This window comes from Trichogramma pretiosum, unplaced genomic scaffold (assembly GCF_000599845.2).
Source record: "Trichogramma pretiosum strain Unisexual culture from Peru unplaced genomic scaffold, Tpre_2.0 scaffold26, whole genome shotgun sequence".
NCBI classification, from domain to species: domain Eukaryota; kingdom Metazoa; phylum Arthropoda; class Insecta; order Hymenoptera; family Trichogrammatidae; genus Trichogramma; species Trichogramma pretiosum.
In genome coordinates this window covers 211,983-224,885 of record NW_019641640.1, presented here as the reverse complement: position 1 = coordinate 224,885, position 12,903 = coordinate 211,983, and the positions used below count along the sequence as shown (strand labels likewise).

General features: G+C 36.2%; 3 protein-coding genes across 3 annotated transcripts; 2 read left to right on the top strand and 1 right to left on the bottom strand.

Moving 5' to 3' along the window:
• The first annotated feature begins 33 nt into the window (after positions 1–33).
• On the top strand, positions 34–1,629 carry LOC106652496 (probable dimethyladenosine transferase). The gene is made up of 5 exons (XM_014371490.2): positions 34–328; positions 430–796; positions 883–1,228; positions 1,308–1,414; positions 1,509–1,629. Exons 1-5 carry the CDS (start codon positions 292–294, stop codon positions 1,558–1,560), a joined length of 909 nt encoding a protein of 302 aa, XP_014226976.1. The 5' UTR covers positions 34–291; the 3' UTR covers positions 1,561–1,629.
• A 91-nt stretch (positions 1,630–1,720) lies between these two features.
• Positions 1,721–3,500, top strand: LOC106652420 (probable dimethyladenosine transferase). Its single transcript, XM_014371345.2, has 5 exons — positions 1,721–2,270; positions 2,358–2,730; positions 2,812–3,157; positions 3,235–3,341; positions 3,429–3,500. The coding sequence occupies exons 1-5, from the start codon at positions 2,213–2,215 to the stop codon at positions 3,478–3,480; spliced, it is 936 nt and encodes a 311-aa protein (XP_014226831.1). The 5' UTR covers positions 1,721–2,212; the 3' UTR covers positions 3,481–3,500.
• Positions 3,501–5,038: 1,538 nt separating this feature from the next.
• Positions 5,039–8,155, bottom strand: LOC106652512 (E3 ubiquitin-protein ligase Topors). Its single transcript, XM_014371509.2, has 3 exons — positions 7,704–8,155; positions 6,137–7,640; positions 5,039–6,047 (listed from the first exon to the last, which is right to left on the bottom strand). The coding sequence occupies exons 2-3, from the start codon at positions 7,618–7,620 to the stop codon at positions 5,267–5,269; spliced, it is 2,265 nt and encodes a 754-aa protein (XP_014226995.1). The 5' UTR covers positions 7,621–7,640; positions 7,704–8,155; the 3' UTR covers positions 5,039–5,266.
• Positions 8,156–12,903: the final 4,748 nt, after the last annotated feature.

Genomic DNA, 12,903 nt, shown 5'->3' with positions numbered 1-12,903 from the left:
CAATTGACATACACACAAAGTAAAATCACGGTGTTAGCGCGGTGAATTTAACAAGAGAAAATCGTTACGCGCTATTATGTGAACGATCGTCGCTCGTTTCATTATTCGCCGCGAAACGCGTGACTTTTCGTACCGTGTATTAATAACAAACAAAAGTAAGGGCGTTATAAGCAAAACATCGCGCGAAAAGAGCAAGATAAGAACACGTCCGTCATCGATCGTCGCTACCACTTCGGGTCTGTTGTAACATTTTTCTATTCCGTTGTCGTCCGGAGAAATTATTCTGTCAAAATGCCGAAATATTCAAAAAAGAAGACTTACCAACAAAGTACGTTTATTTACACTTCTACCATTTCGAATCAAAGTCAAATCTCGTCTATACAACGAATCATTTTCATTTTGTTCGATTTTTCCCTCGATCCATCGTAGATGTACCTTACAAAAAGAATTTGAATCGTAACGCCTTGGATAATCCTGATATTATCCAGAGTATCATAGACAAAGCTGAAATCAAATCAACCGATATCGTTTTGGAACTCGACCCTTGTGGTGGAAATTTAACTGTAAAATTGCTGGAAAGCGCTAGCAAAGTTATCGCCTATGAAGTCGATCCAAAATTGTTTGCCGAATTACGGAAACGCGTGACGGGTACGCCGATGGAAGAAAAATTACAACTTTTAAACTGTAATGTTGTCCAATCGGATCTCCCTTTCTTTGATTTATGCATTGGCAATGTTCCGTTTCAAATTGATTACAAAATGTTAGTCAAACTCTTATTGCACAGGCCATTGTTTAGGTGAGTTTGTTTTTTGTCGCATTCAACTATTTTACGACGTTAGAATTTTGGGACTCCTTTTAACTTCTCGTACTGATGTTTTTTAGATGTGCAATTCTTTTGTTTCATAAAGAATTTGCTGACAAGTTGGTTGCAAAACCAGGAGATGCAAATTACAGTAGACTTAGTGCGAGCATACAATTATATGCTAGTGTTCAGATGTTGATGAATGTTAAAAAAAACAATTTCAAACCTCCAGCAAAAGTTGATTCTTGTGTCTTAAAAATAGAACCAAAAAATCCGCCACCGGATTTTAAATACGAAGAATGGGATGGACTAACAAGGAAGCTTTTCCATAGAAAAGAAAAAAAATTGTCGGTACTTTTTAAAGAAGCAACAGTTTTGACTGAGATGAATAACACTTATACAAAACATTGTCGTACTAATAACATTGTAAGTATAATTGATTCAATTTCATAATCAAAAAGTTCACATTTAAACGTATAATAATTGTCTTTTATTAATTTATTAGCCTATTCCGGACAATTTCAACATAAATGAAAAGGTAGATCAAATTTTGACTAGTAATGAAATATCTGAAATGTGCCCTCGTACAATGGACACTGATGACTTTATTAAGTAAATATTTTTTATAATCTTCTTGAGATTTTATGATTTAGGAATATTATTGCAATAAAGAATACTCAATCATTATAATTATACCTTTTTCCAGAGTTTATACTGCATTGAAAAATGAAGGAATTTTCTTTTATTGGTATCTTTAAATGTTTGTCATAAAATAGTGTGAGTATAAGATAGATTTATTAGAAAATAAATCAAATTTTTAATTTTCATTTGTTTGGGTTTTATTATTAAATTACTTACAAAGTACAAGTATTATTATATCCGTTAAAAATTAGGCACGATTTAATTTGATATAATCTATTTTAACATGAGACTCAAATAATCATAAATTATGATACCTTGACATTCTTTCAATAATTCTTATAATCATGAAAATTATATATCAAGAAATCTGTGGAATTTTCCGCTTTCCGAATGAAGAGTCAAATAAATTTTGAAAAAATCATTAAGGAAAAAAATTAGGATGCAATAAAAAGATTTTACGCTCTTTTACTCTGCGTATGATAAGAAAAAAATATACATTTCAAACTGTGTCTGTCTGAATTTTATTTATGGTTTAACGCGTGCACAGTTAAGAAATTTTGACATTTCGCATGGCAATCGAAATCGATGCTATGTTACGCATGAAAGCGTGTGTTCTCCACTCCGTCGCGAGTACGAGCGTAGCCACGTGCGTCGTCAGTTGTCATTGCTTATACCGTTCTTAATGATTACTAGTTGTTCTGTTTCGCTAAAACATTGTTTTGCACACTCCGTTTTTTTTTCTACATCATTGTTGTGTCAACAATCAACATGCCGAAAGTTTTGAGGGAAAAAAATATTTCTCAACAACGAGAAGCTTTCCGCCAAGGTATATTCATTGGTGATTCATCACTGTTTTCAGTCAACTCAAATCTTGCCAACAATTAATTAATGTACAACTTTTTTTCTTTTACAGGGATAAATTTCAAAAAGAAATACGGTCAACATATCTTGTCAAATCCTCTTATTATCAAGAGTATCATTAACAAAGCTGCCATCAAATCAACCGATGTTGTTTTAGAGGTTGGCTCAGGTACTGGAAATTTGACTGTAAAATTGCTGGAAAATGCTAAAAAAGTTATTGCCTATGAAATTGATGGAAGAATGGTGTCTGAATTGGAGAAACGTGTGATGGGTACACCCATGCAAGCAAAATTAAAAATCATAAGTGGTGATGTTATTGATGATGAATCAGAGCTGCCTGTCTTTGATTTGTGCATTGCCAATGTTCCGTACCAAATATCTTCCCAATTAGTATTTAAACTCTTAGAACACAGACCAATGTTTAGGTAAGTTTTTGGTCATATTCAATCATTTTTAATGCAAGATTATTTGCTTTTTTTTTAACTTATTACATTAACGTTTTCTAGATGTGCGGTTCTTATGTTTCAGAAAGAATTTGCTGACACATTGATGGCTCAACCAGGAGAAAAAAATTACAGTAGACTCAGTGTGAACGCACAGTTGCTTGCTAAAGTTGATAAGTTATTGAATGTTGGAAAAAACAATTTCACTCCTCCACCAAAAGTTGAATCTTGTGTTGTAAGAATAGAACCAAAAAATCCACAACCAAACATTAATTTCCAAGAATGGAATGGGCTAACAAGATTACTTTTCAGTAGAAAAAATAGAACATTATCTGCTATTTTTAAATTAACTTCAAATTTGAAACTTATCAATGAAAATTATGAAGTTTATTGTAGTCATAATAATATTGTGAGTATGGTTGATTTAATTTTTCAAATGAAATATTTTAAACTGCAAAGTGTTACCATTATCTTTCAACTTTTCAGCCTATTCCAGATAATTTCAATATAAAAGAAAAGGTTGATGATATCTTGACAATGCATAAAATAGCTGAAATGCGGGCACGAACAATGGATGCTGATGACTTCATCAGGTAAATATTTTTTACATTCTCTCGGAGAATTTTAGATTTGACTATATTATTGCACTGAAAAGTACTTTATCATACATTTTTTTTCAGAGTTTTAACTGCATTTAATAAAGAAGGAATTCATTTTTTTAGTGAAAAATAATCATAAAATATTGTGAATACCATGTAGGTTTATTTATCAAATAAATAATTGTTTTTATTTTTACTTATTTGGGTTTTATTCAATTACTGAATATATGCTACAGTTTGATCAGTTATTTTACATGAATTCATTAATTAAAATTTATACAAAATGCAAGTATCATTAATACTATTATCAATTAACAACTATGCGAGATTATTTCATTTGATGTGATTTCTTTGTACAATCTGTAAGACTCAGTTAAGTATGAATTTTCATAGTTTTACTTGAATGTTCTTTGAATATTTTTAAATAACAATGTACCCTCAAAGAGTTCATTTTTATTCAGTACTTTTGTGAGAACATTTTTACCAATATCATCTTTTTAAAGTTGTAATTATAAAAAATAAAATTCGAAAACACGATTGCACTGGCACTAAACTTCACAATATAGTTGATGAAAATAAAATCATGATATTCTATAGTATGTGACATTATTTTTGTAACTTAAAAATTAAATTGAATATATGGGGCAAATTTCCTGAAGTGTCCTAGCGCTCTGCCGCACGGCATTTTTTGGCCGAATCACTCAATTTCTAACTCGCTGTAAAAGTATCAAAACGCCCCTCAAAAAAATAACTAACTAATGATTTTGATAGGAAATTTCCTCAGCTTTCTGATGGTGAGGTCCGATTTTCCGGAATTTTTCATTTTGCCCTCGGAAAATGCAAGTAAACATTCAAACTCGAATATCTCGAAAAACGCCACTTTTTTTGCGTTTTTTATTGTTTCAATCGAAAGATGAGGTCTTTTTACATCGGACATGGTAGTTTTCAGAGTGTATTTTTGATGAAAACTAAGGAAAATACGAGAGGTTTTAGTTAGCGCTCGGCCGCTCAGCGCGATTTCGAGCCTTGCGCGGCTCGCTGTAACTTGTAACTCGCTCTTATGACATTGTGATTTGGCTGGAAAAATTATTAAACATATGGTTTCGATAGGAAATTTTCTCAGCTTTCTTATGGTGTATTTGGATTTTCCGATAATTTACATTTTCATTAGAAAAAGTAGAAAATAGACATTCAAGTCCATTTTTTTTAGTGAAAATGAAAATTATCGGAAAATCCAAATACACCATGAGAAAGCTGAGAAAATTTCCTATCGAAACCATATGTTTAATAATTTTTCCAGCCAAATCACAACGTCATAAGAGCGAGTTACAAGTTACAGCGAGCCGCGCAAGGCTCGAAATCGCGCTGAGCGGCCGAGCGCTAACTAAAACCTCTCGTATTTTCCTTAGTTTTCATAAAAAATACACTCTGAAAACTACCATGTCCGATGTAAAAAGACCTCATCTTTCGATTGAAACAATAAAAAACGCAAAAAAAGTGGCGTTTTTCGAGATATTCGAGTTTGAATGTTTACTTGCATTTTCCGAGGGGAAAATGGAAAATTCCGGAAAATCGGACCTCACCATCAGAAAGCTGAGGAAATTTCCTATCGAAATCATTAGCTAGTTATTTTTTTGAGGGGCGTTTTGATACTTTTACAGCGAGTTAGAAATTGAGTGATTCGGCCAAAAAATGACGTGCGGCAGAGCGCTAGGACACTTCAGGAAATTTGCCCCATATACAAGCATGTATATTTATATAACAGGATTTATGAACAGCAGCTCAAGTCTAGAATGCAGTGCAAATCGTTTAAATTTGTTTTATGAGTTTTATGTACCTAGCCATTGCGAATCACCGCAGAACGCAAGGCAGGGGCTGTAGCAGTTTATTTTTTTTCCTAAAATTCAGACTAGTACTTACTAGTCCGAAATAGGTGAAGCTTTAACTTGGTAGCTTTCAATCTCGGTCCTGCTCGAAGAGGATCGCTCCCTTTTTCTTACTGGCAACGATCGACGCGGTCGTTTTCTTCGGTATTTACTCAAAGGAGTGCTATCGCTGTCACTATCGGTTTCGCTTTGAATTTGGTTGTCACTGTTGCTGCTATCGGTATCTTCCGATACCGGTTTGTATGACACTCTTCTGTGGGACCTTCTCGGTCTCTTGTGCTTTCGTGAAATACTTTCATTTTTCAACGAACAATTGTTTTCCGGCTGATAACTGGACTGCGTAGATCTGAAGCCACTGCCAGAGGCCTTGTGAATGTCCTCGTGCATGCTTCGTTTTTGTTTTTGAATTAATCTTTTAGACGGGGAGTAATCGTCGTCGTCGTCGACGTCGGATTCAGCCCCGCTTGATGAGGCATCATCCAATACACGTCTAGGAATGATGCTTGGCACTGACGAATCGTGCTTAACTTCTCTATGCCCTTCTAGAGCTGCCGCCTCAATTTCTCTGAGCATGGATGGAGACCGAGTAGGCGTTGAGTACTTGATGGTTGATAAATTTTGTGGATTATCATCGCTGTTGCTGTCGCTATCAGTTATCGACGAGTCACTTGTAGTAGACCTGGAAAATAAATCTAGCAGATTCGGTCTCTGGTTCACAGGTGACGTGGGTATGGTTATTGGAATGAATCCGACATGGCCCAAATTTTCTGGTCTTGGTGATGGAGACCTGATAGTTGGAATGTTTGCTGGTCGGCTAAAATAACGTTAATAATTTAGTATTTATGAAAATTAATGCAATAAATTAAATAAATGATTATTAATACAATGTACACAATTTCTTACCGAATATGAAAGGTTGGTGGTGAGAACTCTTCCTCGTGTATTTCACCATCGGATGATGATGTCAAATCAATAGTTACAGGTGTTCTTTCATGACGCGGTTTCACATAGCCTACTATTTGACATTCATCTTCACTTTCTGACGACGAACTGATGATAATTGGATTATAACTTCGTTCTGGAGGGCTTATTTGAGTTCTGTTGTTTGTAGCTAATCTAGCTTGATTTTCTTCAACTGGCATACTAGGACCCGCTATAAATCCAGGGGGGCATAAGTTTCTCAAAGAATTTTGAGGTGAACTCAGTGAGCTTGTAGGTTCTTGGCTTTGTACAGCCCTTGGTAAGAAGGAAGGTGGAGCTAGAGGGTCTGTTGAAACACTAGCAGTAGAATTTCCAGCCTCAATGTTAGAAGGACCAGCAGATGACTCATTTATTGAAGATGTATCATCTAGTATAAGTATGTCCGAGTCACTATCATTGTTTACAGGTATTGGTCGAGTAGGAGGGTCCCCATAAGTGACACAGCGGTCGTAACCATAAAGGTCAAAATGAGAATTTGCAAAATTGGCAAGTTCATGAATAAAATGATCAGTATGGGGGCCAACATGCTCTCTAACCACATTAATAAAATTTGCACTGTACATATTGCAATCATTATTACTTAATGCAGTTAAAATCACATTCATGACATAAGCAACTCGTCCAGGATTGTTTGCTAATAATGCTGTCAATTCTCTACTGAGGAATGGAATCAAACGTTGTCTCTCTGCTGGATGTCTCCTCAAACTATCAGCAGAGCATTGACGCACTCTACCAAAAATATCCGTGACTGGTCTTGCCCACATATTTTGAGCATAGATTGTAGTACGAAAATGTAAGGGATCTTGATATCTTTGCCGTCTAACTCCAAACCCATCCTGATTTTCCTCCCTTGGAGGTCTAATCACTGGAAGTTGTACCTGACGTCTAACAGCTTCCGGATTCAAATGAATCAATCTATATCTTTGGTTTGAACCCACAGTTGTTCTGTACATGAATCTAGCAAATGGAATGACACTTCCTTGAGTAGAAGGAACAGACTGATTCCTGCTGATCCTGTCACGGAGATCAACAACAATTGGCACATTTTGGGTATCAGCAATGTTGACAGCTGCTGGATAATTAATGTTAAATTCGTCGTAGACTCCCTCAGCTCGTACATTGTGAATAATAGTTTTGAAAATTTGCTTGCACAATGGACAATCATTTTTAATTCTTGACCATTCAAGAAGGCAAGTAAAGCAAAATGGGTGCAGACAGGTATCGCAGAAAGATTTGTTTACAAAATCCTCCAAACAAATACTGCAATGAGGTGGTGGTGAAGAAGGACGTTCATCATTGACATAGCCATTTTCTTCTTTTGATGCAAAGCATGCTTCCATCAATCGCGCGATGGACGGATCCTGACCTTTTCTTTCTGTACGAGACATGATTACTCCCGATTCCATAGCTCTTTGTGAATAATTAACTGCAAAAAAAAAGTTAAATTGTAAATTATTGATCGACGACCAATTCAACTTTTATATATTACCGAGCTGTACGCTCGCCAGCGAACGTGTAAGTATACGTAAAAAGCGAGCGTTCAATCATTTTCACAATTAATTCATCGAGCCTAATAGAAATTATCTTCCACTACGTGTCGGACGAAGAGAATCGATTTAAAGTTTCACCCAGCAAGTTGAACGAACTCACAATTTCTTTTCACTCGATATTTTTACTAAAAAAAAGTCTCAAAGGTAGGGCTGATCAGCTGTGTTTAGACCCTGCTGAGTGTACTATACTGAAATACGCGTATATAAATATATACATCTCACATAGGTGCTATACGATACACTGTTATCTATATATATGCAATGTTGAGATTTGCTAAAGAAGAACCAGTGCTGGTGCAAAGGAGGCGAGCCGAGCACGACGTCTGCGCAATTGACGTCTCCGCAACGTCAGCGAACCTTATTTTATACCGTTCTGTTATGAAGTAGTCAATGCTCCGTCGCGAAAATTTTGTTATACACACCGCGAAATGTGTACGTGCTGGAGCAACGTTACCAATTGAAGCACGAAGTTCAAAAACTCGATGCGAATTTATTACTTTTTGAATATTCGCTAAAGTCCGAACAAGTTAACCTCTATAGATATGAATGCTCGAATTTTTGTCTAATTAGTAAAGAGACTTACTGAACTAAGTTAAAAATAAAAATATCCTCAAATATTGCCATAAATAATAATTTAAGTTTATTTATCAATAATTTCTCTAATTAGTATAAGTTTACAGAAGAAGAAAGTGGCACCATCAAAATTGATCGGTTTAAATTTGGTTTATCGTTGTCAAAGTTAGACATTTTATAGTTTTTTTCAAACAAAAAAGGTCAAATATTTCCAAATCGATCAATTTTTGGCACGTTTTTAGGCTTGACGTATGAAAGTTTAAAAAAACGTACCCCCGATAGACATGTTAGCAGCCATGCCTTCAGAGACAGGCAGGAACACGTTGTATCTGACTCTAGACATTCTAGACACTGGTCTGATCTAGTGATGAAATCTTGAATACTGAAACTTGTATATAATGTCGTTCTCGTGGTTTAACCGGACGCAACAAGAAAGGGAAAGTTTTTTTGGGAAAGTGACAGCGTAATAATATACATCATATATAATGGAGTGTAGCATAATTACTCTGCCGATAAAAGTAGTGGAGTAGAAAAGGAGGTAAAATCAATAAAAACTAATCTAATCAACCAAGTTATATATAAGAAGTAATAAAAAACCAATTAATTCAATTAGTGGTTGAAAATGATGTTTTCATATAAATTAAAAATTTTTCACGGCTTGGATAGTTTAGATTTAAAGTTTTAGCAGCTTATTGTTTTGTAGTGCGTGTAACATCATAATATTAATACGATAATTATTTTTAGTCCATTTAGACTATTGATGAGGAAATTTTGATGATAAAAAAAATATATTTTTTAAAAATTTTTTTATAGTGTATCAGTATGTAGTATCAATATACTTGTTTATTGAGATTCAATATTTTTATCATTTATTCTTACCTTATTTCTTATTAATGTTCTCAATGTTATTTATATTTTTGAATGCATCAATCGTGACAATAACTATATTTAATTTATTTTATTGTTTATTACATCAATGGTTCTAATAATTTCAATTCCTAATGTAATTACAATTTTTCTAGGTTGAAATAGTTCAAGCTTAACTTTTTATTGGTTATTAATTTACTGTCAACGAACTTCAAGGAATGATTTATTTGGATGAAGTGTAATTAATGACTGATTTAGTAAATCGGGTAGGTAATATTATAATTATATTATCATATTATATTAGATCCAATTAGTTTAATAATCATATTAGTTATGTTGAATGTGTTTTTGTATTATTAAAATCAAAATGTAATAAATCATAAGAATATTCGTTTTATGTAAAAATTAAAAAGGTGTACACCAATGACTACATTAATTGATATAATTTCTAATCTAGAACATATATTTTTAGTAAGTACTTTTTCCTGTATCATGTACTCTTAATCTTCAGACGTCGGGGATTTTTACTGAAATTCACACCTAAAATCATCGTATCTCTAGTTAATTATACACCTTAAGGAGGCTCTACACATAATACAAAAGATCATCCAACAAGATAAAACTTATATCAATCGATTAGTTAGATCTTCAAAATGAGATTCCAAAAAAAAACATATGGTTGACGATCCAACTTTTGAAACGGGCTCTTATGGGAAGCGGTCTTTTATTGTTTATAACTAATTTAAAAGATCAACCATCTTGATAAAAAATATATTTTCTGAAAGAGAAAGTTCCAAGCTTTCGATTGGTATGTTAAAAATTACCCTTTAACGAACTAACTAATGAGTAATTAAACAAAATCATTGGTTTCGAATACTGCGAGCGGTTGTCTGCCTAATGCAAGAAAGAGACAGACAGATGCCTCGCTGTACTATTGTTATGATTGGTATAGAGCCTTCTTAATATAAGTTTGAGGTGGTCGACTTATCGAGCATCCATGGCATTTATTAGTTAACAATAATTCATATGGTACATCTGTTAGAAATGTTCAACATAAATAATGGCCTAATATCGAAAAAATCACCATTTAGCCCTTATAAAATATATTATCATTAATCGGCTTTTTGTAAGCGACTTTTCTGTTCCAATTATATATTAATATATGAGTACTAAGTGCACTTTAAATTAAGATTTATTGTCAAAATGACAATAACCAAGAGATCATGACATTTTAATGTTTTCAACCACTGTAAATACGATAATACCACTTGGCGAGTCTACCGTTAGATGGCGGGTATCACTATCTGCAAAACTGCAAGTGGAAAAGTAAAAATAGTCATACAAGTTTTCTGCAATACCTGAAAAGATATCTGACACAATTTATTATTAATATTTCCATGAGATTTACTCTTCATATCATTATTAGTCATTAACGTTAATAGCCGCTACCTGGCTAAAGCAATTAATTATTATATATGGCTAGTTTTAACATGGGCGCCTAAACTACTTCAAGATCATGTACAAATTTAAAAGTCGGGCTGCGTACGCATTTGTATATATGTACCTCCACAATAAAGACATATTATAAAACGTAAAACGTAAAAGACAAGATCTTCACTCCGAAAATATGCAGTTATAGAATTTCATTAAAAAAACAATTGTCAAATGCACTAAAATACCCTGTAATTTCAATGTAATGAAACTGAAAATTCACGTACTAAGTATGAGTACTCGATTTGTTGTTTCATAAGGAATTACGAGCTCAATATTCATTGAAAATGGTCTATTAAGTTTTCCGTCGGCTCGCCAACCGACGGAAAGCAGCGACAGCGGCAGTAGCTTTAAATTAACCGATTAACAAGACAAGTGCCGAAAAAAATGTTGTAATTGAGGCACATAAGTAACAGAGCTGCTCATTTTTCATGCGCGTGGTAGTAAGCGACGGCAATCTTAGATTCGTTTCTTTGCATGCATTGCTTGAAAAAGAAAGAGAGAGAGGCGCATAGGAAAACACGCCGAGAGGCGTATGCACGCCAAATAAGTCGAAAAAACGTCCGATTGCCATGGTTAATCGAGTTAAGCGACACGTGCACCTATTAGACTGCGTGTGTACGTCTGCATGTGCTTCGGAGCAAGCGGGGGCGGCCCAGCCGTTGTCCGTCGGTCGCGTTCGTTTGTCAGCTACCCCATTTGTACATCTATGGTACAAACATGCTGCTATACGTGTACACAACTTAAATGCACGAAAATCGTAGCATATGTAGCGTGCATTTCATTAGGCCTCAAAGGGCAATTAATTGCAAACTCTGGAGAAAGAGAGAAAGATAGGGAGGGAGAGGAGAGGAGCCACGAGACGACGAGCAGATCGACCAATTGCCAAAGAGCCACTCCACGCATCGCAAGTCGAATCATTCATTTCATTGTGGGCACAGAATAATTATATGTGGCTTCGAAAGCTCATATGTCTATTATAATATGTAGCTGCGTATGTAGTACAAGGGGACCAGTCGCGTTGGGCCCTATGGTTTTGTCATTTCGCAGCAGGTATAGGTTTAACAGTTGGATCGCGTCGAACGTCGAGCTTTATACACACATACACACATGTGTCATATAGCGACATATAGGCGCTCTGCGGCCAGCTCAAAGCTCCCTGATTGCGACTGCTATAATTGAATTTTATACTTTGCCTCGCGTCGCTGCTGCTGTTGCTGCTGCTGCTTTGATAGCGGCGACGTGCGAGAGCGGACGTGCGAGTCCGGCCGATTGGGCGTGCGAATTGCCGTCGCCGCCTTCTCACTCACTGTACTCTTTGCTGTTTTCGCGCGGCACGTATATGGTACACAGATACGCAGCTCGACACGTCTCGCAACGATATATAGAGAGAGAGAGAGAATCGACGCGGTATTTTCGACCGTCGAGCGCAGTGGTATAGTAGGTGTATACACGGCTGTGTGTACACAATATTCGATATACACTCGACTCGTTACAGCACGTACGACACGACGTATACCAACAGGACACGCTAGTTAGGGGCTGTTTCAGGGCGAAAAAATCCATCTCCGCGTCGTCGTTGCGGGGCTCTAAGTCGACAGCCGCGTCTATGTGCGGTATATAAACGGCGTGACAGCTCTCGTCAAGACATCTCTCCTTCGCGTCGAGACTACGTGAGCTCGCGCGACTCCATATGCGTATACGATCGGAGCTGCAACGCGAGACTCATTTACGGTCGTCGACTCTTATGCGAGCTGTCCAAGTAGGATCTGTCCGGGCCGATGCTTACTTACCACTGTGTATTACACGGCACGTGCACGCGTCAACGGCCGCGACGGCAGCGCGAATATAACGAGCCCCCCGAGAGATCTGCATCCTAGAGCGTATATTATAACATACATCGCTATTACTACGTGTATCGAGATCGATAGTTGCACCAGACGCACACGAGCCGCGGTGATCTGACAATTTTCTCAGCTTCTTCGGCTATAGATCGTGTCGTCGTGATTTTCTTCACGCAACTACGCGTCGATCGAGTCGCAGGTGAAGAATGAACGTTCGCACGCTCGCTGATTTTTAACATGTATGGGAGGATAGACGGGAAGTGCGCGGCGTTGAAGTGGTCCGTCGCGCGCGTGGCGAGGCACAATCCAGCGCCACTGCCGGAGCATCCGAGGCCACATTATTGTTATACGTGCGAACGGAGCT

What these genes read in the sequence shown, in the direction of transcription:
- LOC106652420 (XM_014371345.2), top strand. Translation starts at nt 2,213, where the DNA reads ATGCCGAAAGTTTTGAGGGAAAAAAATATTTCTCAACAACGAGAAGCT. An exon ending in ACGAGAAGCTTTCCGCCAAG is followed by an intron (nt 2,271 to 2,357) that starts GTATATTCATTG and finishes TTTCTTTTACAG; the next exon opens with GGATAAATTTCAAAAAGAAA. An exon ending in GAACACAGACCAATGTTTAG is followed by an intron (nt 2,731 to 2,811) that starts GTAAGTTTTTGG and finishes AACGTTTTCTAG; the next exon opens with ATGTGCGGTTCTTATGTTTC.
- LOC106652496 (XM_014371490.2), top strand. Translation starts at nt 292, where the DNA reads ATGCCGAAATATTCAAAAAAGAAGACTTACCAACAAA. An exon ending in AAAGAAGACTTACCAACAAA is followed by an intron (nt 329 to 429) that starts GTACGTTTATTT and finishes GATCCATCGTAG; the next exon opens with ATGTACCTTACAAAAAGAAT. An exon ending in GACACTGATGACTTTATTAA is followed by an intron (nt 1,415 to 1,508) that starts GTAAATATTTTT and finishes ACCTTTTTCCAG; the next exon opens with AGTTTATACTGCATTGAAAA.
- LOC106652512 (XM_014371509.2), bottom strand. Translation starts at nt 7,620, where the DNA reads ATGGAATCGGGAGTAATCATGTCTCGTACAGAAAGAAAAGGTCAGGAT. An exon ending in CCACCAACCTTTCATATTCG is followed by an intron (nt 6,048 to 6,136) that starts GTAAGAAATTGT and finishes ACGTTATTTTAG; the next exon opens with CCGACCAGCAAACATTCCAA.